This window comes from Mauremys reevesii, linkage group 21 (assembly GCF_016161935.1).
Source record: "Mauremys reevesii isolate NIE-2019 linkage group 21, ASM1616193v1, whole genome shotgun sequence".
Classification (NCBI taxonomy): domain Eukaryota; kingdom Metazoa; phylum Chordata; order Testudines; family Geoemydidae; genus Mauremys; species Mauremys reevesii.
Genome location: NC_052643.1, coordinates 2227933 through 2253701, shown reverse-complemented (window position 1 = coordinate 2253701; position 25769 = coordinate 2227933). Strand labels below are relative to the sequence as shown.

The 25769-nt window shown below is 47.6% G+C and overlaps 2 protein-coding genes across 2 annotated transcripts; one reads left to right on the top strand and one right to left on the bottom strand.

Moving 5' to 3' along the window:
* Window positions 1-6454: 6454 nt before the first annotated feature.
* On the top strand, window positions 6455-10845 carry GUCA2B (guanylate cyclase activator 2B). The gene is made up of 3 exons (XM_039508643.1): window positions 6455-6529; window positions 8915-9104; window positions 10712-10845. The coding sequence occupies exons 1-3, from the start codon at window positions 6455-6457 to the stop codon at window positions 10777-10779; spliced, it is 333 nt and encodes a 110-aa protein (XP_039364577.1). The 3' UTR covers window positions 10780-10845.
* Window positions 10846-17730: 6885 nt separating this feature from the next.
* GUCA2A (guanylate cyclase activator 2A) lies at window positions 17731-25556 on the bottom strand. The gene is made up of 3 exons (XM_039508639.1): window positions 25436-25556; window positions 18513-18684; window positions 17731-17985 (listed from the first exon to the last, which is right to left on the bottom strand). The coding sequence occupies exons 1-3, from the start codon at window positions 25505-25507 to the stop codon at window positions 17921-17923; spliced, it is 309 nt and encodes a 102-aa protein (XP_039364573.1). The 5' UTR covers window positions 25508-25556; the 3' UTR covers window positions 17731-17920.
* Between the last annotated feature and the right edge of the window lie 213 nt (window positions 25557-25769).

Sequence of the window (25769 nt, the reverse complement as noted above, 5' to 3'; positions counted from 1 at the left end):
TGCCTGGTTGCCCAGCAGCTACTTGTGGGCAGCAACTTGGTCCCGTGAATTTATGGTCCCTGTAAATGGGTGACTCGAAAGGTGCTCAGAAATCCCCCCCCCACCCTGATTAAGGGTTCCCATTCCCTGGCAAGAGGTCTCCACACTTGACTATCTCCCACACTCGGGCCCACTCCTGGGCTTCTATCACTACTCCTCTGGACCCCCCACCCAGGGGTGCTCCCAGTTGCTACAATAACTGCAGGTGAGCTTAGCCCAGAAGGTGACGGAACAACCTGAGCAAATGGGAGCCAGAACCAAGGTGCATTGCCCCACACAGGTGGGATCTCTTACCTCGATCGGCACATATACATCCCACCAGGGTGCCCCAGCTAGAAGTGCTTCACCTCTGCCATGACACTCTGTTGGTGGGCCATTCTGGCCACCTGAAGATTTTCTGCCTGGCTTCCTGGTACTTCTGGCGGCCCTGTTCACGAGCCAAAGTCCAGGACTACATTAAAGGATGGTATGAAGGATTTGACCACCATCCTGAGAGAGAAGATGGGGGGTGGTCTGGAGGGTGATTGGTTGACAAACAGTGAGCTGGGTGAGATAAGGGAGCCATGTTTTTCTTGGCTATGTCAGAACAACTAGAATAACCTTGGCCTTGTCTTTCCTTATCTTGACCAGCACCTTGGAGTTGGGGGAAATGCCTGAACCCCAGCAAAAGTGAAAGGCAGCCCCCCAGGGAGTGGTGACCCAGCCCACCTCCCGGGCAGAACTGAGAGCACTTCTTGTTCTTGGCTGGGGTGAGCAAGTCTATAAGCAGGACTCCCCAACGTTGAAATGTACAGTGGAGTGTAATGGAATCTGTCTCCCTTAAATAATCAATACGAGTAAATCCCCAGAATTATCAGGTAGTGCTGCAGATTATGGGAAGGTGGGAGCTTCAGTGGACATCATGACATGCATGGATCCTTCTCACACTATCTCTAGGGAGAGGTGCTCAGTGAGCTTTGTGATACGATAGTCTCTTGGGCAGACCTGTATTGTGTGTTGGAGAACATGGGGTGGCTCTAAAGGGCTTCTCCACCCCCAGCTCAGTAAACGAAAGGGAATTCAGTTTAAAGGTCTGTTTTGAAGACAGCTGCTTCACAGGGATTCACAGCGGAGGGGGTCCACGTTTTATAGACCCCTCCCACCCTTAAAGAACCTGCCTTACGCTCACCATCATGAGTCAGTCAGAACACTGGGGCTCTGGCACCTTGCAGGACTTTCCTCTGTCCTCCAGGGAGCAGCCTTGCAGCTTTGAAAAAGCCAGTTGTACCCATCCCGCTTTAAAAGCACAAGGTGAGTAAGAGAGTCTCTCTTATTAGACCAACTTCTGCTGGTGAGAGAGACACACTTTCCAGCTACACAGAGCAGCTCTCCAGGTCTTCAGCTCCGTATAAGCTCGAAAGCTCACCTCAGTGGACGTTACTCTGCCATCACCTTCCCCCTGACGTGCCAGAATTAACCCTTCGCTTCCCCTCCCAAAATCATGCTTTGTTAGACAGTGTTCCACCCCAGAGATGTGGCTCCAAATGATGTCAGAGAGGGTTGCCTGTGTGTAAGTGAGAGCAGGGTTCTGCCCAGTGACTGGAAAGCACTTGAGGAGTCCCCTTTTAACCATTAATAGTGATGGGCCAGAGTGGTGAAGTTTGGTTCCAGATAGAGCCTTCCCCGTAGCCGTGGTCAGGCTGGCTTGGTAAGCAAAGCATGGTCTAGTTCAGACCAATATTGTTTGACCAAACTGGCTCCGTGACGAGGGCCAGGAACCGCCTCAGGCTGCTGCCTGGGCTGAGTAATGCAATGCATCCTCCTCGAGGAGCCACGGAAGGACTGTTGCCTGTATGATTCCACACAAGAAATCATCTCTCTTGGCGAGACCCGGGGTGAATGACTTACCAGGGAGCAGTCCCAGGGATTAGCAACGTCAGGATTGAAATGGAGACTCTTGCACAGAATACTGGGTCCAAAACTAATCCACACTCAGCTGGATGAGATGTTTCAGAGCAATTAAATCCGCAGGGCGTGCGCTGGTGCAGCAAACCATCTCATGGTTGATTCAATGCAGACAGCCCATCTGACTCACCGTCTCCTAGAGCAGCTCTGAATTGGGCTCTGGGGTACACAGCCACCCCCAGGCCTCTCAACAGAAAGCTGCAAGGGGAAGCCAGATTCCCGGCCCCACCTGCTGTTTCTGGGACCTGAGAGCATCTCTCTTCCAGCTCCATACAAAGGGAAATTGGGATAAGAGGCCTGAAAAGTGCCTGATATTCCTTCTCGCGTCACAGGCAGCTGCACATGCACTAGAGAAGTACTAAGCATTAATTAGCATTGATGATGTTGTGTGTTGTTGTTGGCCAGATTTTGCTACTCTCATGAAGCCCCTGAACGGAAGGGCTCATGAAAATGCTCCAGCTGTTGCTATATCTCCATGTTCTGTAATGCTGAAGTCTTGATCTGAGCTTTGGAGAGGCGCGTGAGAGGGACAGAGGAAAGATGGGTGCGGCCTGTAAGTCTGTGTCTTAGCTACAGAGCAACCTGCAGCAGGAGAGGAGCAAGTGTGGGAGCTGCTCCAATGCTGCAGTCGGGGGCCCAGCTGGAGAATAGAAGTACGCCGTGAGCAAATCAGGCGCTGAGGTGGGCTAGGGAGCAGAGAAGTGGAGGAGATGCAGCTGATCTAGGGAACACAGCAAGGGGGAGATGAGAGACCGGACACACTGGGAATGACTCGAGTGAGTCAGTTGACCCAGCCTCTGAGACTCGCAGCTGCGGGTCTTTTTCTGTAGTGTAGCCAATTACCCTTTGTTTCATTTTTGGTCAACCGGTCGTGTGACTCTTGAGCTGCAATGTCAGGTTCCTTCTGAAGTTAAATGAATGGGTGTGAGGGAAAAGGTTCCCCTGGTTTGCTCAGTTCTCATTTTGGATCCACACTTCATGTGTCTTCTGCATCTTTAGGCACCTAAATACATTTGAAATTCTGCCTCCCGAAGTGCCTGTCGCGTCTAAAATGAAACTTAAGCCCCTAAATCACTTAGGTGTCATTGCAGTGTTACCCTGGGTATTTGTGGGCTACCTGGATACAGACTGGGCCTTTTCCAAGCAATCCTCCCCTTTTCCTTGCGTCCGTGCCCCCCTCCCTCCTCACTTCACATGGCAGCCTTGTAAACAGCAGCAGCAACGGGCGGCTGACATGGTCTGTTCGTGGGGCAAGGGGTTAGCATTAGCATCCCTTCCTCCTTGCAGCTGGCTAAGGAGAAGTGCAGCCAGAAAGAAACAGTCGTCTCAGTACTTTGCCAAGCCCCGCTGCACCTTGCAGAGATGCTCCCAAAGGCAGGTGAGACTGGTGCTATGCGGGCAGCAGCCTTCAGTGGAGAGAGAATGGCCTTGTGGTTAAAGCACAGGCCTAGGAGCCAAGAGCTGGGGTCCGGTCATAGCTCTGTGCAGATTTGTTGTATGAATGACTGTGATTTACCACCCAGAGAGGTCACAGAGCCAGTCCTTTCACGTTTGTAAAGCACAGCAAGATCCTCAGACAGCTTACGTCAGGGCCTGGTCGTGGATGTTTGCTAGGTCCCTCACGAGAGGGAGGTTTTCTCTCACTAGCATAGGGCAAGTCAGTGTCTGCGTCCCAGGCAGCTGTAGGCCAGGGACGGCCCTGAGAAGGGATCCACACCCACCCTGCCTCTTGCCCGGGCATTCCAGTGCCACCATGGACATTAACACCCCACAAATCTCTACAGGGCGCCAAACCCCTGAGTAGGGTGACCAGATGTCCCAATTTTGTAGGGACAGTCCCGATTTTTGGGTCTTTTTCTTATATAGGCTCCTATTACCCCCCACCCCCATCCCGATTTTTCACACTTGCTGCCTGGTCACCCTACCCCTGAGTCCCATGCTGCTCCTTTGGGAACTCCCCAGCACCATCCACCACCATTTTATGCAAATCTCTGTCCCTTGATGGTTTCATTTCCCTTTCCATCTGAGCAGTAAATGTCACTAGCTGAGGGCCGGGAGCAGGACGCGTGCACACACATCCCCTCCGCTGCCCATTGGCCAAGGGCAAGGCTCCCTGTAGACACCGAGTGTTCCTGGGAAGCTGAACTCCGGCCTGGGGGTAGGCTCAGACACTATACTCCCCCCAACCAAGAAGGGGAGGCTTTTCTGAACAGAGACTTCCCCATGTCTGCCTTCCATCCTCCACCCAACTGCCTCTTTCTTGGGCGTGAGCCCCCAGGATACTTCCAAGCCCCCCTCCAATTGGCAACCCCAGTGGAATTGCTGGTCCTCCACAGACTCCCTCCCTCTGCCAGACTCCCAGAAAGCTGAGGATCTCCTGTGGCCCCCAGGGGCAGTGTCCCCCCTGGGCCTCCAGACTGCGGGTGTGTTCAGCTGTGCCCTGAAGTTCAGGGGAGACCTGAGCATGAGGGGCTGTGGGGAGTCCAGGAGTCAGTCCAGGGGCTCAGCGCACCCCGACAGCTTGTTGGACCCCTTCAGAACATCCCAAAGCAGGGACTGCTGGGGGCAGAATAGGGGGCTGGGAGAATGGGGCAGGGAGCCCGGGGGAGGGGAGGAGGGTCTGGGGAGCGGGCGGGAGCCCGGGGGAGGGGAGGAGGGTCTGGGGGAGCAGGGCGGGGAGCCCTGGGGAGGGGGAGGGGAAGGAGGGTCTGTGGGAGCAGGGCGGGGAGCCCTGGGGAGGGGGAGGAGGGTCTGGGGCAGTGGGGCAGGGAGTACTGAGGGGAGGTTGCTGGTAGGAGAGGATGAAGGGGTTATTTTACGGTAAGGGAGATAGTTTCGGGAGCTCAGAAAGGGAAAGAGGTCCCTTGCCCACACTTTATGGACATAGGCAGTGGTGTGGGGTGGGTTGGGGCAGAGGTGGGAGGTTGATTAGATTTGGGAAGAGCTGAGGCTTGGGGGTGGGGAGTAAGACCTAATTCTGAGCCTGCTCCCCTGCCAGTTCCCACCCTACCTGTCATCTCTCTTTCAGTGTCACAAGGCCGCCTCCTGCCTATGACTGGCCCATGATACCAGCCTCCATCGTCCACTTGTTACATCTTCAAACAAACTTCTTTGTGCCTTCTCCCAGGCTGCCCCTCACGCGCCGGGGGTGTGTGTGTGTGCTCCCCACAAGCACCCGCCAAACGAGCTCATCGGCGTCCTTCAGAGCCCGCCACAAAATGCTCCTGTGTCCCGAAGCCTACGCAAAAGCTCAGCAGTGGCTAGGCTGCTAATGTGCTGGGACCACTGGCCACCATGCCGACCAGCACTGTCTCCTTGTCCTTCCCCTGTCAATCTGGCTGTGTCCACCTATTGCCTCTCGGCTCATACTCCGATGGTCGGCTCCTGGGGGCAGGGTCTGTCCCTTTGTGCTGTGTTTGCACAGCACCCATGGGGGCCTGGGGCCATAGCACTGTTGTGTGATTGATGTGGACTGGCCATTTTGGTGTAGCCGTTCAGGGGACTTTATCTTTCATTTCAGGAAGGGCCCATGGTGATCTCTCTCCCAACAGGAACCGGGTGCAGGTTCCCGATGGGGTTGCTCACTTTGTGGGGCTCGTGTGGGTTGTCTGTCTGCAGCCGGAGCTCCTGCTGGCTGGCTACAGGGTGGAAGGAATCTTGCCAGGACCATGTCATTGTTAAGGACCATGAGCCATTCCTGCACAATCCCTTTGCATTCCTTGTGCCCACTGGCTGGAAGCTGCTCTGGGGCTAGGTTGTACCATGCATATGGGAGCACTCTAGTAAGGTGCTTCAGAGAGCAGCAGTAAGAGAAACTCCCAGATCCACACACTGCAGATACCGCACGTCCTGAGCACATTCAACTCTCCCAGATCCCTCACTGCGTTCCTGACTCACTGGAGTTCCAGGAGGGAGCCAAGTGACAAGCAGTTGCTTCAAGGGGCCAAATGCCTCTTATCTCTTTCCAATCCCCTTTCCTTCTCAGAACACTGCGGACACATGCGCTGGCGAGAGATTAAGGACACACCACATGGGGGGACCGTGGTTTCAGACAGTGCGTGGGATCAGGCAGGTAAGGGCTGGAATTTTATGGTTCCTTGTGTTATATCCGCTTTCCCAAGCCTGAAGAGACTCATAAACATTGGGACCTGCAAAGGTGGGGTCGGCCTGCTCTGTTGATAAGTAGTTAACTATTAGTCCCTTCAGTGGTTATTAGACGGTAATAAATTTGCTCAGTCAATGGTTGGATTAATGAATGACCAAGTCAGTGGTGTGTGAAGGCCTTATAAAGCTTCCCTTCCCTTTGGGAAGGAACAGGCCTGCCTGCTAGAGGAACTGAGTACTCAGAATCCAAAGGAGCACAGAGGAGAGAGAAAAGGAGCCAGAGAGACGGGGAAAAGGAGACCGACGCACTCAAATCAAGACAGAAGACGTAGCCTGAGAAGGAAAGGGAGTAGTACCTGCAGGTGCCATGAAAGGCGTCACTTTCTCAGCAACTGTTGTGCTTCTGATACTGGTGCACAGCTCCCAGCCTGTCTATGTCCAGGTGAGATCACGGGCTCTCAGACCGCTGTCCTTTTATTATTACAGATTCAACAAGGTGTGACTGTGATGCAAGGGAGCAGGGTTAGAACAGGAGATTATAAAGTGGCCTCATGGGTTCTAATCCTCACCTGGCCACTGGCAAGGTGTGTGACTTCATTGCTCCGTGCCTCTATTTATCCATCTGTATAATGGGGTTTGTATTTATAATTACCTCTGAGGTTTGTGAGACTTGATTGTTTGCAGAAATGTTTTGAACTCCTCCAGTGAGAGATGTTCTGAACTATAAGTGCCAAGTGTATGCCCAGTGGCTGCCAGGCAGCTCCAGACATAGTGATTAGGGACGTCTATTTCACAGAAGAGGCTACATTATTTCTGGCCCACCTGGCTAATCTGCTTCTGGGCAGAAGTTCCCCCTGCAAATAATCAACTAATTTAAGTGACGGAGCCTGCAGATATGTCACGTAGGGAATAAAAATGGACCCAAAGGCTATTAAATCAAAAGGGGGATGGTAAATGAGGCCAGATTATCAGAAGTGCTCAGCACCCACTCTTGGGGGCTTTGGGAACAACGGGAAGCGGTTGGGTGCTGTGTTATTTTGCAAATGTGACCCAAAGGGGGCTGGGCATGTGTGTGAGAGAGAATTCAGTCTGTGCTCAGACCCCCGCAGGAGCCTGCGATCACTGAATTTCATTGCCATTTCACTAACTTCACTGGAATGCCAAGGTGTGTGGTATCATCAGCTGTTCATCAAGTCTCCGTGGGTAGGGCAGGTTTGCCAGGAACAGTATTCTACAGTTTCTCTTCATTTCCCCTTCTGGGGGAGGGTGCTGTGATTGTGAGGTCACTTCTTCCTTTTCTCCCAAGCTGTTCCTGAGCTCAACGACTGTGGGTGGGAACAGACGCTTTTCTGTGAAAGGAAAAAAATCTCCAACTTCCCATCTGCCTTGCGGCTGCAGCAATGGCTTTTTTTGTACACCATAAAGCCACAGCTAACTGGAAAAACTGTTGTTGCCTTTTCTAGTATCTTTAATGTGCTGTTTGCCCCTGGTTCTCTTTCCTTATTCTACTGCCAGTAACACACCAAATGTCTTTCCAAGAGTGGCCACCTGCACACACGCACACACTCACGCATGGGTGTAGGATGCTCAGCTCTAAGCATCCAGCTCCTTGCACTTTGAGCCCAGCTCCGTGGGAAGGGCTGTTACCCAGGGCTGTACAGAATGTTAAGTACGTTTGTATTTTTTAAGCCCTGTGTTGATATTCATTGAGCTTGGCTTCACCCTGCCACTCGTGAGACCAGAATGCTCGTGCAATTCACTTGTGAACAGGATTCTAGCCCTTTCACTTGGGCCAGGTCAGCTTCCCCAGGTTCAAACTGATTTCTCAAGGCAAAAACCCCACCAAGACTGTTGGTCTGTGAAATCCCTCGGCCTGCTTTCGTTCCATATGTCCTAGAAACCACATGACCAACAAAGCATCTTTGGCAAGATGGTGACTGACATCCATGTGACTTTGCAATGTGCTTTTAAGGGCTGTGTAGGTAAACAAAGTACCTGCCATATGGCACAGATCTCGATGGCACATTGCAGAGATGCATAAAAGATGCATTGTGAGGCATGTGGCATCTGTGGAGTGTAAACAGAAATCATGTGCAAATAAATGTTTCAACTTCCATTATAAAATCTGGCAGCTCCGGAGCCTAGGAACAGACATTCTGTCTGGTGGGAAAGGAAGGGGGCTGTGAGTCAAGCTCTGCTCCTACAAGCCTGGCTCCTCCACCTAGTCTGTTCCTGTTTACACACCCACCCCTCTCCTGTTGGACTGCAAATACGCAGCGTTGCCTATCTGCTGAGCATCGTCTGATGCTGGCCCCAAGCCCAGTAGAAACAGTAGTGACCACCATGGGGCTGGGCCAGCTTTTACATCAATATACACCACTCTTTTGGGACCATAGCAAAGGACAGGGATCCTCCTCATGGAGTGGTTACATTCTTCATTCTCTATGCACCCTCCAGTGCAAATGAGACTTTTAGCTGGAGGGTCTGCCAGGGATAAGTGCAATATGCATGCAGCTGCTGCTGTTCAGTACGATGGGTAGACAAGCCTCTGTCTAACTGATTGGCCAGCCTGGTCACATGGTGAGGTGACCTCAAAAGTCTCTGTACTGAAGAATTAACAATTGGTCCACAGAGATTAGGGACAGTGAGTGCTAATCTAACAGCTCCCCCCACCCTGCAGTTCCAAAATGACTCAACAGTGAGCACCATCCTTTCCCCCTGGAATGTACCATTGTGCCTGTGTTTGGCATCACTGGCTTCTGGTGCAGCGAGAGGGATCTGTGTAATGACTCTTGCCTGACATATTGCTTTGGTTCTCTCCAAATAGGAGGGGGAATTCTCGTTCCCGCTCGAGGCTGTGAAGAAGCTGAAGGGATTCCTGGATGCGGATGCCAGAGCCAGTCCCCGGATGATGACTAGGACAAGTTTCATTTCTGTGTGTGCAAACCCGGAGCTGCCCAAAGAATTCCAGCCCGTATGTCAAAGGGAAGATGCACCCATCATTTTTAACAGGCTGAGTACGTAGCGTATACTCCCAAGCGTCCGTGTTGCCCCTGGAGCTGAGACCCTTCAATCTCGAATGTTCGAGAGAGGCAGCCACAGAACTGCACTGGTCCCCCTAGGCGCTCAGCCTGCTACCAGGGCAGCTGATAAATAGCTAAACAGCTAGGGCTAGTGTACCCATGAGCTTTCCGCAGCAGGCAGTCATGCAAAATTGCCTGTAGCGACTGCAGTAGTTGTTGAGGTCGCCGCTAGCTAGCACAGAGATTTCTGTATGACACCTGCTGATGCAGGAGTTACCTGGGTCAAGCTGAAGCGACTATGGGGTAGCTCCCCTGGAGTAACTGTTCTTGCTACAACTTAGCTGAGTTTAAAGCCGGAAGGGCCCATTGTGATGATCTAGTCCAGTGGTGCCCAACCTTATTACACGGGAGGGCCACGCAAACCTAAGCACAACTTTGTGTGGGCCAAGCAGATTCTATCGATTATTAATAAGGTTTAAAGTCACCTGTACTGATTTCTATTTTACATTCAGCTTGTTTCGTATGCATTTAGATAGACAATCCTGTACAATTAGAACCAACTTATTTACACACTTGCGTAAATGAAAACATGACAATAAAGCGCCAGTGAATCGGCCATTAGTGTATTATGTTGAAACAGGCTGCAGGCCTTATGAAATGCTCTGGTGGGCGTGTACAGCCGACAGGCTGTAGGTTGGACACCCCTGATCTAGTCTGACCTCCTGCATAGCAAATTTGCCCAGTGATTCCTGCATGAAACCCTATAACATCTGTCATTGAATTTTATTTGCTCTCTGAGCACTGCCGGAAAAAAATATCAAACACTACAACTCACTAGCTCAAGACAGCTGCCCTTCCCAGATAAGCACCATCCGGACTAGACTCCCTCAGTCCAAAGGAAAGATGTGGACCCTGAATGTCACCAAATCCAGACTCTGACATGTGAAAACAATCTAACTGTTAACTCAAGCACCAGGTATTACAGGGCTCTTTCGTCTAGCAGAGAAAGGCAGAACGAGAACTGAGGGCTGGAAGCTAAAAACAGCTACGTTCAAATTAGAAATAAGGCAAAATGTTCAACATCAGGGTTGATTAACCACAGGAACAAAGCACCAAGGGAGGTGGTAGATTCTCCATCTCTTGGTGGCTTCAAAATGAGTCTGGAGGCTTTTCTGGAAGATGCTTTAGTGAAACACAAATTAGTGAGCTCAATACAGGGATAACTGGGTGAAATGTAATGGCCTGGGATATCCAGGAGGTCGGGCTAGATGATCTTATAGTCCCTTCTGGCTTTAAATTTGATGAATCGATGAACCTAGGTTCTGAACAGCACAGTTCTGTGCTACTGAGTGTTCCTGGTTCAGTCACTGAATACCTATTTCTTGTGCACTATTTTTCCACAGTGCATTGGTAAAAGATGTCGCTCTTCAGCTAAGACTTTACAAGGTGCAGTTTTCCTTGTTATTTTGTTCGGGTGACTCACTGCTGCTCCCAAAGCAGCAGTGAGAAGGAGTCTCCATGTCCCCTGATGTGCTTGCTCAATTCCCCTACAGAAATGCCCTGATTGTATCACTGAAATATTTTCTTTTCTTCCTGAACAGACTTGGCTGTCCAAGACATGGATATATGTGAAATCTGCGCCAATGCAGCCTGCGCAGGTTGTCGCTGAGGAAGGATGAAACCATGTATATGGGGCCAGCCAAGCCCTGCAATCTCTGGATTTATCCTGCAGCATCATTTGCACTGGCAAAGCTATTCTCTTTTAGGCCAGGTCTCTGCTACCACCTACTTTGGTATAACTTACGTGGCTCAGGGGTGTGAATAAACCTCCCCCTGAGCGACGTAAGTTACACCGACCTATGCGGTGGGAGAGCTTCTCCCACCGACATAGCACCCGCCTCTTGCAGAGGTGGATTTATTATGCTGATGGGAGAGCTCTTCACCAGATGTGGTGCAGCTGTGCCAGTGTACTGCTTCTAGTGTAGACTAGCCCTGAGAAACAGGAACAAGATCCCCTCCCAACACCCACACCAGGGTCACTGCTTCACTTTCCAAAAACCTTTGTTAGGATGGGTGACAGGTTTGGGGAATTGTAGAATCGCCTGTAAAAACCTTGTGAGGTCTAAATCCATGTGTGATTGTCTCCACCTGCACTAGTAGATGTAGGAGTGCAGAGAAAATTCTATCGGCACAACCCGTGTGCCGTGGAATGGGGTTAGCACTGGTACAATCCAGTTTCATAGTGGGAGGTGGGGCTAATGACAGGATTGGTTCAGTGTCCATTTAGTTGTCTTAATGTTGCTGATCAATCTGAACTAACCATGTGCCCTGCTGCCCTCTGCAAACCTTCCCCCCACCCCACCTCCCAATACTTTTTTCCCCAAGAATTTTTCCCAGAAGGACCCTGTGACCTCACCCCAGCACTGATAAGTTCCTTTGCATAGGTGCTGTGCTGCAGAACACTGGCGATCTGTCACCTGCAAGAGGCCTTACTCCTGCCCAGGGCAGCATCAACGGTTTCTTTCTCCGCTTGGCAGTGCTTGGCCCCAGAGCTTAGAGGCAAGCCGCTCTCATTGTTCCTGGGTTTGGGCTATAGGAATCCAGGGTTCCAGGACATTTCCCTTTCTTTGTGGGATCTGTTTATCTACTGATGCAAGAGGCTACTCAAGGGAGACCTTTCTATACACTGGTGGGGTTCTGCGCAGGCTGATGGTTAGTTGGTAGGCTCCTCACACCACTCCTATCTTTGCACTTTGAAGTTTCTTTAATGCTTGTGGTATGTACGTGTAGTAAAGGATTTGTGCATGTGATTGTGATGGCTGTGTGCATATGTCTTTCTGGGTGTTACATGTATGTGCACCCCTATGATGTGGACGTGTTTCTAATAAAACTATATAATTTCATCTAGGAATAGGGGTATTTTCTGCCATTTGAAATCTGTGAACCTTAAACTGTGTTTTTTAGTTTGAGTTTGAAGCTCTTCTGCTGCACCTTCACTGACTTCTTAGTAATAACACTGTAGTGATACTTGTGCATTTACTTCCCAACACTGCAACATGCAGGTACACTTTAATATTTCACACAATCCAGGTCTTGTTGTGTAATTCCAGTTGAAATATGCTGGAGAAAACACAATATTTCTGCATTTACAGAGTACAATACACATCCTTGTCATTTGTCACCCAGTTTGTTTTTTATCACTGTGATTTTTAATCTCAGTAATTTTGAGATAAGCAGCTCCTGTGCATTGTAATGCAGTCATGCCTGTTCTTCTGTATATATTAATAGTTGCATTTTCTAATTGTAAAACTAATTGCTGTATTTTGTTCAGGTTAGTGTGACTAAAAAGAAAGTCTTGTTCACTTACCACATTCTGTATATCAGCAAGTTATTCCCCACATACGGAAAAAGATGTAAAGAAACATTATCGCTAAAAATAAGTAAATAAATAAAAATGCTGAATCACACAATAGTCTGGACATTCTGACTTGTCAGTGAATATTCTTTCTGGGTAAGTGGTACATCGGTTACAGATTCATACTAGAAATTGACACTTATTCATGCACACAGTAACTGTAATGGCTCCACTGTAACTAACATTATAGTCAACCCCGGATGTTTTGTGGGAGGTCTAAGTATCAAAGTCTGGCTCTAGCGAACATGCCCTGCAAAGCACAGATTCTAGTTTAGTGTCTATCTTACAATGTTTGGAATGAGGCAAATCAAGGTACCTTAATTGGTTTGCATGGAAAACAAAAGCCAATTTTCCTTGGATATCAATGTCTTTATTATTTGCTGAGTCTCAGTTGAAGGTAGATCCAAGCACTTCCTGTATTCCCAGGCATCCACATTAGGTTTCAGTTTCCTCCTTCACTAAATCTTTCATGACTCTGGCTTTGCCTCCAGATGTGTGAATCCAAATGTGAATTTCTTTCTGTGACATCTCTCTGCTACTGGTGATTCGCACCCTATCCTGGTTAGCAATGGGTAACATGTGGGTGGTCTGGAACCATGGGTAGTTGTGGTTTGGATAAGTAGGAAATTTAGAAGCTTATTTGGTCTGGAATTTTGAAGGGAAATCTGTCAAATCTTTGCTTTCCTATTAGATTTCCAATATTTGCTGGCTTTGGGCAGGTTGGAATAACACAAGGTCAGCCTGAAACCAGGGTATGTTGAGGTTCTGGGGGAGAAAAAGTAACTAAGATTTAGATTGGAGAAGGGTATCACTTGCCGCTGAATGAATTCAAGATGATTGCTTGAAATGATGTACATAATGCATCTGGAAAAGACATCTCTGGCTTCCTGAATAAATGCAAAATGATATTGTTGCCATTCCTATCTGAGTCAGGGGTTTGAACCTGGGTTTGGAGAGAGGTCTTTGGTGGGGACATGAACATCCAGGACAGAAATGGAAAACAGAATTTAGGTCTGTGCAAGAAAACAGAATTTAGGCCACAGGTTGGATTGTTTTGTTGGAAGGCAAAAGAGCCTGTGGCTGGGATGGCAGGAGGCCAGAGGAGCAGGCTGCAATGTTGTAATAGTTTCAAAGGGAGAGGATGTGGTGGTGTTTATTTGTGGAAAGTATGTGTGGGAAGGGTTCTGACTATGTTTATATGCTACCGCGCATGAAATTCAAGTTTGCACAAGCACGCGTTACACAATCATTTATTGCTCTGTCTGCTCCATGGTCTCAAATTCTGAGAGTCAATAGTGAGGGTGAATCTTCACTAGAAAGAAAGGTGAAATCCTAGTGAAAACAAGGCAGTTTGTAGTTTTCAGATGAATTAGCAGTTCTATATAAGGTTCTTATGTGGCCCCCATCACTGCAGTATCTGAGCATCAGCCACACTGCCCTCCTGTATGGCAGGGAAGCACTATTCTAAAACAGCTTTTCTGATGGGAAACTGAGGCACAAAGATGACATTTCTTGGGTCATACAGGATGTTTGTGGCAGAGCTGAAATTAAACCCAGCTATCCTACAGCCCAGACTAGAGTGCTAAGCACTGGTCCATGACTCCTCTCATGGTAAAGGTAATAGGGGAGCCCATGTTTACCCTGACATGCTAAGTCATGTGAAAACTCCAAACTGCCTTAACTTCACAAAGAAAGATAAGAGTATTGTTGCTTTTGTGTGCAGAAAAATGCACACATTTGCTTCGTGGTCCCTCCCAGACATCAGAAGGTGACAATGTTGGCCGATCATCCAGTTGTCTCCTCTCCAGCTTTTTTGATTGCTACCATACACTGAGCTAATGTTTTCAGAAAACTCTCGATGACGACACTAAGATCTCGTTCTTGAGTGGTAACAACTAATATAGAGCCCATCATTTTGTGTGTATAGCTGGCATTATGTCTCCCAATGTGCATTACTTTGCACTTATCAACATTACATTTCATCTGTAATTTTTTTTTGTCCAGTCACCCAGTTTTGTGAGATTCCTTTGAAACTCTTCACAGTCAGCTTAACTATCTTAATGATTTTGTATTGTCTGCAAACTTTGCCATCAATCTGTCCACCCCCTTTTCCTAATTGTTGATGAAGACACTGAATGACACTGGCCCAATTCAGAGCTTTGTGGGACCCCACCATGTACCTCTCTCCATCGTGAAAGATGACCATTGATTCCTACCCTTTGTTTCTTGTTACTTTTACAGGAGAGGACCTTCTCGCTTATGCTATGTAAATAAATAAAGGTAGAGATGGTTACAAGCAAGTAAAAGTAAAAATATGCTTTCTAATGGCTAAGACCTAATTTCAGCAACTTTCAATCTTTGTTCAAAGTAGTTTACTCACAATTCTTCCATTCCCAGACACCGCTTTGGTTGAAGGACCCGTCTTTCTCAGCTTGCAAGAGCTCTGGCCCCCTGTGTGTCTAGTGATGAATGGCAAGATGGCTTCTTCTCTTTCCTTATATCTTCCCAAACTCACTGTTTTGTCCTCAGATTCAGGATGACCTCATGCTGTTCTCTCTTTCCCATGGACTTTCCATTCCCCTGCTGATTCATATGTAAATTGGGCTTTCATTGTTTTTGGCCACACCTTGCTTAATTTCCTTTGAGACAGGTAGCTAGTTGCCTTCCCTTCTGTCTGGGAGAAAATCGGTTTCTCCCTGTGTTTGGTCACAGATTTTAAAGCATAATATCATTGAGTGTCCATATTTTCTCCTATAGTATTAATACAGACATTGCAGTATGATATTAATCACCAGTGTGGTGGTAGCTTTCGGAAAAGGCCTTACCTGATACACTTTTATAATACTGTAATATTCTATTCAATCAGTTGATTCAATTATTTAACATTTGAGATTCAGACCTCTGCAAGAGGCTATCTCCCTCGCTAGGTTGGTGGCTTTGTTTGTCTTTTATGCAAATGTGCCTTCATTGTCTGTGCCTAACGACAAGCAAATGCACCTGCCTTTGTTTAGTGAAAATCAGGATTATGCACTGCTTGCAAATGCATTTTAAGTACATAATTTTAGCACATATTCATAACTCTTTGTACACAGCTGGTACATACATTATGTAAGACCATTAACGATCAATGAGTTATTTTTACAATGGTAGCTTATATGATACCTTTTAGATATAGATTATGACAACAGTACATTAGGTGTAGTGAATGTGTCAGGCCTGACAAGTGCTGATGATCCAGAGTAGTGAACCAGAAAATGGGCCTCTGTGTCACAGACTTCCCCCCAACCCCCTGCAAGCATAGACCTGTGCCAGCATACTCAGGATCTCTTGGCGCCAAAGGCAAAGCAGATTGCAGAACTGAGCTGATACTTGTGGACTGGTGAAAGGATCCTGAGTGTATGGCAGAGACTAATTGCCTAGAACTCCCCTTGGGGACCACTCAGAGGAGAGGGTGGAACCTGCCAGTCAGCTGGAGAAAGACAGCTCCCAATATTGGCATAGTTCCCACACAATGCAAAGAGGCAGAGAAAAGAAATACAGCATTTTACTTATGCTGGCCACAGGCCATGTTTCTCCACAAGGGGACAATGCTGACCCTCAGCCCCTTGTCAATTAATTTAATTGTATATTTTTGGTACGCTGAATCCAGTGCTGGTGAAGTTGCTGGACAAACAGACCTAGATAGAAGGCTGAAATCATCTCTTCACAAGACATGACTAGCCTGGGCAATGCACCACGCACTGCTCTGCTAATCTTCCACAAAGCCTGAGCTGGAGGGACCGCTTCTGCAGGGAGAGAGCCGTTCCCTCTCCAGGGTTCATTCAGTCTTCATGCTCTCTACTTACACAGCCCCCTAGGGGGCCAGATACGATGTAGGCACCTGTCCATTGGGGTATTTAATTGAAAAATATGTAATGCTTTTCCTATTCATTCTGCTTAACGCCTGTGCGTGTCTGGAGGACATGGAGGACCAGTTACTGGCATGGTACTGTTCTATTTTGTTCTGACTGGCTGGTCCTGACTCAGGAATTGAGCTGGGTGAAATTTTTCAGATGAATAGTTTATTCACCGAAAAAATGCAGTTTTGGGTCCACCAAACCTATTTGTGAATTTGGGTCAAATTCAGGAGACAGTTTCAGCTGGAAAAAAAATGAAAACAAAATTTCCCAAAGTCAAAATGTTTCATCTCAACATTTTTTAAATGAAACATTCTTTGTGTTTTGAAACAATGTTTTCATGGAATCGTAGAATAGTAGGGTTGGAAGAGACCAACCCCCTGCTCAAAGCAGGACCAATTTCCAACTAAATCATCCCAGCCAGGGCTTTGTCAAGCTGGGCCTTAAAAACCTCTAAGGATGGAGATTCCACCATTTTATTTCTAACTGGAGTTAGATTTGTTTTTAAAAAGAAACGGTAAAAATCACTTGCAAACTAAATGAAAACAACATAGAAAAAATGTTTTGAGTTGAACAAAATAATTAGTTTGACGTGCAACATTTTCTTTTTTGGTTTTTCCTTTCAGTGAGAAAAAACTGAACAAACTGAAAAAATCTGTTTCAGGTCAACCCGTACCAGATTTTTGGGTTCAGCCACTAAACCAAAAACTCAATTATTTGCTCACCTGTGCTCAGAAGGAAGCACTGGCATGGGAAATCAATTGTGACCAGGTTTGGGGCTATAGCCTGCAGGATCAGGCCCTGACCCTGAAAATCTTGCAGACTTGGGTTCTAATGAGATTTCTGGGCTGGGGATTTCGTGAGGACGGCTTTGATTGTGCTCAATGAAGGTTTAATTTCAAGTTAAAAATCTCAAAATAGATGAAGGTTTGAAGTGTATGTTTGAGGAAAATTAGTGATTGGCCTGTTCCCTAATCAAAAAATGAGGTATTTATGGCTTGGGGAGCAGGCCTGGTGGCCAGATAAGAATGAATACCATGCTGCTGTCTCTTGTGTGGTTTAGCAGTGTCGCCAACTCTTGTGAATTTATTGTGCATTTTGTGATATTTGGTGTATTTTTAAAGCACCAGCTCCTGGAGTCAAGAGATTATGTGAGAACCTATCATTCAAAACACAAACTTAAGTTTCCATCCCTCATCGTGGCAGATAAAATGTCTAAAACATAACTGGAGTGTTCCCTAAAGGCTCAGAAACTAGAAGACAAATAAAAAAACCCTCCAGATTTATTATTTTTTATTTGTGGGGTGAGGTCTGGCTGATGATTTTCAATGTTCAGTGCTGGCAGTACTGAAGCTGGCATGAGGGAGAGGTGTCGAGACGATGGAGGGAGTCATAGTATCACTATCTTGTCTTCTCAGGTCAGCAGAAAGCAGAGGTTGGAGCTGGAGCAGTGCTGCCGTAATGCCTCCTAGGGCTGGAGGCTGAGGAAGACTCTCTCTTCAACAGCCGGCACATGCAGCAAAAGCACAAATCTCACAAAGCTCGGGGGATCTCGCGATGGGTTCTAAAATCAAAGACAACAGATAAGGTTAGGACTGGCTGCTCCCTTTCCTCTAACGCCAGGGGCAATCCAACTGCTGACAGTGCCACAGAGCCTTCCCAGCCATGGTGCCTGGTCAGTCCGCACCTGTCACATTTCAGAGCCGAACAGGGAGAGCCCCTTTGGTCTGAGGGGTGGGACACAGGCTTCTTGGAGGGTGACAGAGTCTCTGAGGGAATGTACATGAACCACACGGGAAGGAAGTGAAAGAGCTGCACAGACCTGGTCAACACTGAATTTCTCCAGGGAGAAAATCCTCCCCAGGACAGAGAGCGAGATGGGAAATCAAACCCCACAGCGGCTGCACAATGGGAATCCAATGGCCTTACAATGTTCAGCCCTGAGACTCACAGGGTCCTGGAGTGTTGGGGCGTGGGGGGAGGAGAGTGTGCTGAGAGAGGAAAGGCCAAGCAGGGCTGTGGGATGCTTCTGGCAGGATTTTTCCCTACTGAACATGGCTGGCTTCTGGGCTACCAGCAGTAAACACCTACTTAGCTCATCTAATATCTGGTCAGCGTCTGGTGTGGCACAGAGGTCCAGGAACTCCTTGGGAATGTCAGAGTTGGCACACAGAGGGGCGGATCTGACATTGAGTGGATGAGAATTGTCCATGAAGTCTTTCAGCTTCTTCACAGACTCCAGGGGGAATGAGAACTTTCCCACCTGCCAAAGAGAGACACACATTGAAACTCACTCTGTCCATCTTCAGTCTACAGCAGTTTGAGAGTCCTAGAGCCTTATGTATGGATTAAGTCTTTCTTCCAAGAAGGTTACCTTAGTTGAAGCCCACACACTAGTCCAGATCCCAGCATAAGTCTCCATACAGCCACCTTTACCCCCATTGAGCAGTACCTTCATACACAAATAGACCCTTTATTTTCAGTGGGATACTCATGGAATGTGACACTTCTCAGCAGGAGCAATGGTGGCAGCATCTAGTCCCTGATGGGGACAAATTACTCTCTGTTACACTGGTTAAATCACAACTAACTCCACAATTTTGTCCATTCCCTGGATTTTACACCCCCAGCTACAGAAATCCTTGACTGTTCAGAGGCAGTTGGATAAACACTGGTGCATGCTGGAAAACCAAACTTTATACCTGTCTTTAAACGAGCTGGCACTGGGCACTGCTAAGTTCAGGCTATGAGATGAGATGGAGCCTTGCGTTCTTCTGTTATGGAAATTCCTTTGTGCACAGAAGGAGACGGCATCCATGACAGTGCTGGGTATTTGCTCAGGTGATGTGGGACAGAAGACATAGAATCATAGAATCTCAGGGTTGGAAGGGACCTCAGGAGGTCATCTAGTCCAACCCCCTGCTCAAAGCAGGACCAAACCCAACTAAATCATCCCAGCCAGGGCTTTGTCAAGCCTGACCTTAAAAACCTCTAAGGAAGGAGATTCCACCACCTCCCTAGGTAACCCATTCCAGTTCTTCACCACCCTACTAGTGAAAAAGTTTTTCCTAATGTCCAACCTAAACCTCCCCCTCTGCAACTTGAGACTATTACTCCTTGTTCTGTCATCTTCTACCACTGAGAACAGTCTAGATCCATCCTCTTTGGAACCCCCTTTCAGGTAGTTGAAAGCAGCTAATAAATTCCCCCTCATTCTTCTCTTCTGCAGACTAAACAATCCCAGTTCCCTCAGCCTCTCCTCATAAGTCATGTGTTCCAGCCCCCTAATAATTTTTGTTGCCCTCCGCTGGACTCTCTCCAATTTGTCCACATCCTTCTTGTAGTGTGGGGCCCAAAACTGGACACAGTACTCCAAATGAGGCCTCACCAGTGCTGAGTAGAGGGGAATGATCACATCCCTCGATCTGCTGGAAATGCCCCTACTTATACAACCCAAAATGCCATTAGCCTTCTTGGCAACAAGGGCACACTGTTGACTCATATTCAGCTTTTCGTCCACTGTAACCCCTAGGTCCTTTTCTGCAGAACTGCTGCCCAGCCATTCGGTCCCTAGTCTGTTGCAGTGCATGGGATTCTTCCATCCTAAGTGCAGGACTCTGCACTTGTCCTTGTTGAACCTCATCATATTTCTTTTGGCCCAATCCTCTAATTTGTCTAGGTCCCTCTGTATCCTAGCCCTACCCTCCAGCGTATCAACCACTCCTCCCAGTTTAGTGTCATCTGCAACTTGCTAAGGGTGCAGTCCACACCATCCTCCAGATCGTTAATGAAGATATTGAATAAAACCGGCCCCAGCACTGACCCTTGGGGCACTCCACTTGATACCGGCTGCCAACTAGACATGGAACCATTGATCACTACCCGTTGAGCCCGACCATCTAGCCAGTTTTCTATCCACCTTACCGTCCATTCATCCAGCCCATACTTCTTTAACTTGCTGGCAAGAATACTGTGGGAGACTGTATCAAAAGCTTTGCTAAAGTCCAGAAATAGCACATCCACTGCTTTCCCCTCATCCACAGAGCTGGTTATCTCATCATAGAAGGCAATTAACTTTCCCCTCATCCACAGAGCTGGTTATCTCATCATAGTCAGGCATGACTTGCCCTTGGTGAATCCATGCTGACTGTTCCTGATCACTTTCCCCTCCTTTAAGTGGTTCAGGATTGATTCCTTGAGGACCTGTTCCATGATTTTTCCAGGGACTGAGGTGAGACTGACTGGCCTGTAGTTCCCTGGATCTTCCTTCTTCCCTTTTTTAAAGATGGGCACTACATTAGCCTTTTTCCAGTCATCCGGGACCTCCCCCGATCGCCATGATTTTTCAAAGATAATGGCCAATGGCTCTGCAATCTCATCGGCCAACTCCTTTAGCACCCTCGGATGCAGCGCATCCGGCCCCATGGACTTGTGCTCATCCAGCTTTCCTAAATAGCCCCGAACTACTTCTTTCTCCACAGAGAGCTGGTCACCTCCTCCCCATACCGTGCTGCAGAGTGCTGCTGTCTGGAAGCTGACCTTGTCTGTGAAGACAGAGGCAAAAAAAGCATTGAGTACACTAGCTTTCTCCACATCCTCTGTCACTAGGTTCCCTCCCTCATTCAGCAAGGGGCCCACACTTTCCTTGACTTTCTTCCTGTTGCTAACATACCTAAAGAAACCCTTCTTGTTACTCCTAACATCTCCGGCTAGCTGCAACTCCAAGTGTGATTTGGCCTTCCTAATTTCACACCTGCATGCCTGAACGATACTTTTATACTCCTCCCTGGTTATTTGTCCAATCTTCCACTTCTTGTAAGCTGTTTTTTTGTGTTTAAGACGAGCAAGGATTTCACTGTTAAGCCAAGCTGGTTGCCTGCCATATTTACTTTTCTTCCTACACATCGGGATGGTTTGTTCCTGCAACCTCAATAAGGATTCTTTAAAATACAGCCAGCTTTCCTCGACTCCTTTCCCCATCATGTTATTCTCCCAGGGGACCTTGCCCATCAGTTCCCTGAGGGAGTCAAAGTCTGCTTTTCTGAAGTCCAGGGTCTCTGTTCTACTGCTTTCCTTTCTTCCTTGTATCAGGATCCTGAACTCGACCATCTCATGGTCACTGCCTCCCAGGTTCCCATCCACTATTGCTTCCTCTACTATTTCTTCCCTGTTTGTGAGCAGCAGGTCAAGAAGAGCTTTTCCCCTAATTGGGAAATATCACATGGTGATATTCTCCCACTGACTGCATTGGTCAACTTCCCAGCGTTCCTCCAATGCCTCACACACCTTTCCAGCATTCTCCTCCACTTGCCTTGGCCACCATCCCACCCACATCCCCAGCACTTCCAGCTTCCAGAGAAGTGCAGGCTCTTCACGCACCTATTTCAGCTCGGCTGAATGAAGCACAAGTCCAGTGATTGCAGAGTGAGTCAGCAAAGCAGCTGCCATTAGCATCTCCTGGCCCTCTGACCCCTTTTTCTAATGAATTGAGCCTGAACTTTACAGGTTATCATCGTTGTGTTAGGAGAAGCCAGGTTCAGGATTGCCACCTGCTGCCATTTATTTACAATAGTTTCCCTTCACTTCCTGGCTGCTGTTTGCAAAGCATTCAAGACGGTATGGAGTTATGGCAGCTTGTTACTAGCATTGCTCTACTGGTTGATTTTCTGCCGCACACTGAATAAACACATTTTACTTTTATTTTTTCTGGAGATAACAATATTGACTTACGTGTACATGTTGCATCTTTCAGTGAGAGGCATTTCAAAGCACTCTTCCCCTCTGCGGCCTATATTTCAACCTTGACAACTGTGTATCATCTCTATCTAATCTGCCTATCTGTCTATTTTTTATGTTTATATTATGTCTCTCCCTTATTGTGGAGGTCTATAAAAGGGCTGTTGATACATTGGAGAGGGTTCAGAGAAGGGCCATGAGAATGATTAAAGGGTTGGAAAACCTGCCTTTCGTAATAGACTCAAGAGGCTCCATTTATTTAGTTTTAACAGAGAGAAGGTTAAGAGGGGCCTTGTTCCTAGTCTATCCATAGCTATACGGGGTACAAATATTTAACAATGGGCTCGTCAATCTATCCGAGAAAGGTCTGTCACAATCCAATGGCTGGAAGTTGAAGCCAGACTGGAAATAAGACAGACATTTTTAACAGTGAGGGTAATTAGCCATTGGAACAATTTACCAAGGGTCATTGTGGATTCTCCATCACTTGTCATTTTAATGTCAAGACTGGATGTTTTTCTTAGAGGTCTGCCCTAGTTCGGACAGGAATTATTTCAGGGCAGTTCTGTGTCCTGTGTTTTACAGGAGGTCAGACTAGATGATCACAATAGTCCCTTCTGGGCGTGGAATCGTGGCATGCTTTAATTCCACCGTAGAGATGGTTGCATTTCAGTGTAAAGTGAGGTGATTCCTATGTCTCTGTGGTGACATTTACCCTGACCAGTGGGAAAGAAAGCTCTCAAACCAAGGGGTGACAGTGATGTATAGGGCCTATGCTGCCCTGTTCAGATGGCTGAATGTCACCCATAGTGTTTGTGTGGTTTTGTGATCATTTGGATAGAAAGGTGCTATGACACTAAACTGGGAGGAGTGGTTGATACGCTGGAGGGTAGGGATAGGATACAGAGGGACCTAGACAAATTAGAGGATTGGGCCAAAAGAAATATGATGAGGTTCAACAAGGACAAGTGCAGAGTCCTGCATTTAGGACGGAAGAATCCCATGCACTGCTACAGACTAGGGACTGAATGGCTGGGCAGCAGTTCTGCAGAAAAGGACCTAGGGGTTACAGTGGATGAAAAGCTGAATATGAGTCAACAGTGTGCCCTTGTTGCCAAGAAGGCTAATGGCATTTTGGGTTGTATAAGTAGGGGCATTTCCAGCAGATCGAGGGAAGTGATCATTCCCCTCTATTCAGCACTGGTGAGGCCTCATTTGGAGTACTGTGTCCAGTTTTGGGCCCCACACTACAAGAAGGATGTGGATAAATTGGAGAGAGTCCAGCGGAGGGCAACAAAAATGATTAGGGGGCTGGAGCACATGACTTATGAGGAGAGGCTGAGGGAACTGGGATTGTTTAGTCTGCAGAAGAGAAGAATGAGGGGGGATTTGATAGCTGCTTTCAACTACCTGAAAGGGGGTTCCAAAGAGGATGGATCTAGACTGTTCTCAGTGGTAGAAGATGACAGAACAAGGAGTAATGGTCTCAAGTTGCAGAGGGGGAGGTTTAGGTTGGATATTGGGAAAAACTTTTTCACTAGTAGGGTGGTGAAGAACTGGAATGGGTTACCTAGGGAGGTGGTGGAATCTCCTTCCTTAGAGGTTTTTAAGGTCAGGCTTGACAAAGCCCTGGCTGGGATGATTTAGTTGGGTTTGGTCCTGCTTTGAGCAGGGGGTTGGACTAGATGACCTCCTGAGGTCCCTTCCAACCCTGAGATTCTATGATTCTATGATTCTATATACCAGTGTAAGATTAGTTGTACTAGGGACAGTAAACATTTATAGAACCCCAGCCTCTAGAATGTGCCTGAGGAGTTCAGGGAGAGGAGACTCCTATGGAGCATCCCTCGTGGGACCTGCTTCTCTTTGCCAAACAGCCCCCAGCTGGAAGGAGTAGGATCGGGGAGGTGGATGAGAGCCACCCTCTGCCCATCTACTGTCCATCTGAGGGGATGCCTCCAAGCTTGAGGAGGGTGAGATAGGCTGCCGACAGGTACCCGAGCAGAGGAGTCACACCATGGCCACACAAGCCTGAGCAGACCTCACAGATCCCTTGTGTGAGCCAATGTAACCAGGCCTACCGAACCATGGTGGTTCCACGATGCACCACAATGTGCCACAGGAAGACATCATGATGCACCATGGGAAATGTACTCTATCCATGGCCTATAGGGAGAATGGGAGCATGAAACACCTGAACTACATCTCCCATGAGGCACTGCAGCAGCTCAGGAGGACACATACATTAATATTGACCAGAAATAAAACACTTGTTTAGATTTTCCTAATGGAAAATTCAGCCAGAATTCCTCTTTTCCTGCAGGAAAGTGTTGATTTTGAGTAAATCTTATACGTTATTAGATATTTTTGACTAGGCTTTGTAATATTGATCATTAAGTTAGTGTATTGTATATGGTTTTTTTTTTCTAATCCCAAATTCTTTATCCTTCCCACCTCTTTCCTAAATAGATTTGCTCCCTGTCTGACACATAGGCAGCTTGCTGAGTTTTATCTCACTGCACTTTTCCGCGTTCTCAGTTATTTCCAAAAAAATTCAGGCACTAGTTTAAAATCAAACCCAGGGACCCATTAAACCCAAATTTATGTACTGAAATACCTGGGGCATAATGGTTACTGCAGTTGGAGGGGACAGATGGGGACAAGCTAATAGCCACCTGCCTAGCAGAGGAAGAAACTGATTATGATTATGGTTATAAGTGTTATTTGTATTATTGATTGTAGCCCCAAGAGGGTCCATCAAGATCAAAGTTCCATTTTGCTGAACAAACAGAGTAAGAGAAAGACCCCGCCTCAAAGACCTTACAACCTGAATGCAAAGGACAGGCGCAGAATGGGCAGGGTGACCAGGGAGTGGGGAAGGGATATGAATACAGGCAAAGCGAACGAGGTGGTGGCTTGCCAATGTCACGTTAGTTCTCCGGTGTCTTTTGTTTGGTTGTTTTTCGGTTCATTGATTTGGGTTTTTTAAAGTAAATGTTGGGTGGGATTTTGTTCCTGAATTGGCACGTACTACACAACTGGAATTGGAATTTATTCCTTACACAGTCTGGTCAAAGTTAGTGCATCAGAAGCAGCCTCCTGTATGACCAGCTGTATTGCCCACTCATCGCCTCCTGCCCTTTAGGGGTATTATTAAAGATGAAAGTAACAATAGACTGTCAGAAGGGCGGGTACTTTCCAGTTTGCTGCCGCAAGCTAATCCTGCTGAGCTCTAGGCGCTGCACCTGGGGCTGCAGGAGGAATTAAAGAACTCTTACCTGGACTGTGACACAGTCAGAGAACGCTGCCAGGGTGCACAGGCACAGAACTGCAGCCGCGAGAGCCTTCATGGTGACCAGAAGTCTCGGGATGTGCCTCTCAGCTCTCGCCTTGCCTAGAAGTTCTTTGGACCTGGTTTCCTGTAACCTGAGGACAAGGAGGTGTGATTTTTAAAGGGTTCTCCTGTGGTTACTGTGTAACTAAGACATCACCGTCACTGGCTAGGGTCAATTATAACCTCCTTGGCAAAGAGCCAACCGAAGTGCCCAGGTAGAAACGAGGCCAAATAAAAGATAATCTGTGATTCTATGATAACACTCAATACACCGTGAT

Coding starts and splice junctions, on each gene's coding strand:
- GUCA2B (XM_039508643.1), top strand. CDS start 6,455: ATGAAAGGCGTCACTTTCTCAGCAACTGTTGTGCTTCTGATACTGGTG. Junction 6,530..8,914: donor CCCAGCCTGTCTATGTCCAG/GTGAGATCACGG, acceptor CTCTCCAAATAG/GAGGGGGAATTCTCGTTCCC. Junction 9,105..10,711: donor CATCATTTTTAACAGGCTGA/GTACGTAGCGTA, acceptor CTTCCTGAACAG/ACTTGGCTGTCCAAGACATG.
- GUCA2A (XM_039508639.1), bottom strand. CDS start 25,507: ATGAAGGCTCTCGCGGCTGCAGTTCTGTGCCTGTGCACCCTGGCAGCG. Junction 18,685..25,435: donor CTGACTGTGTCACAGTCCAG/GTAAGAGTTCTT, acceptor TCTCTTTGGCAG/GTGGGAAAGTTCTCATTCCC. Junction 17,986..18,512: donor CCAGATATTAGATGAGCTAA/GTAGGTGTTTAC, acceptor CTTTGATTTTAG/AACCCATCGCGAGATCCCCC.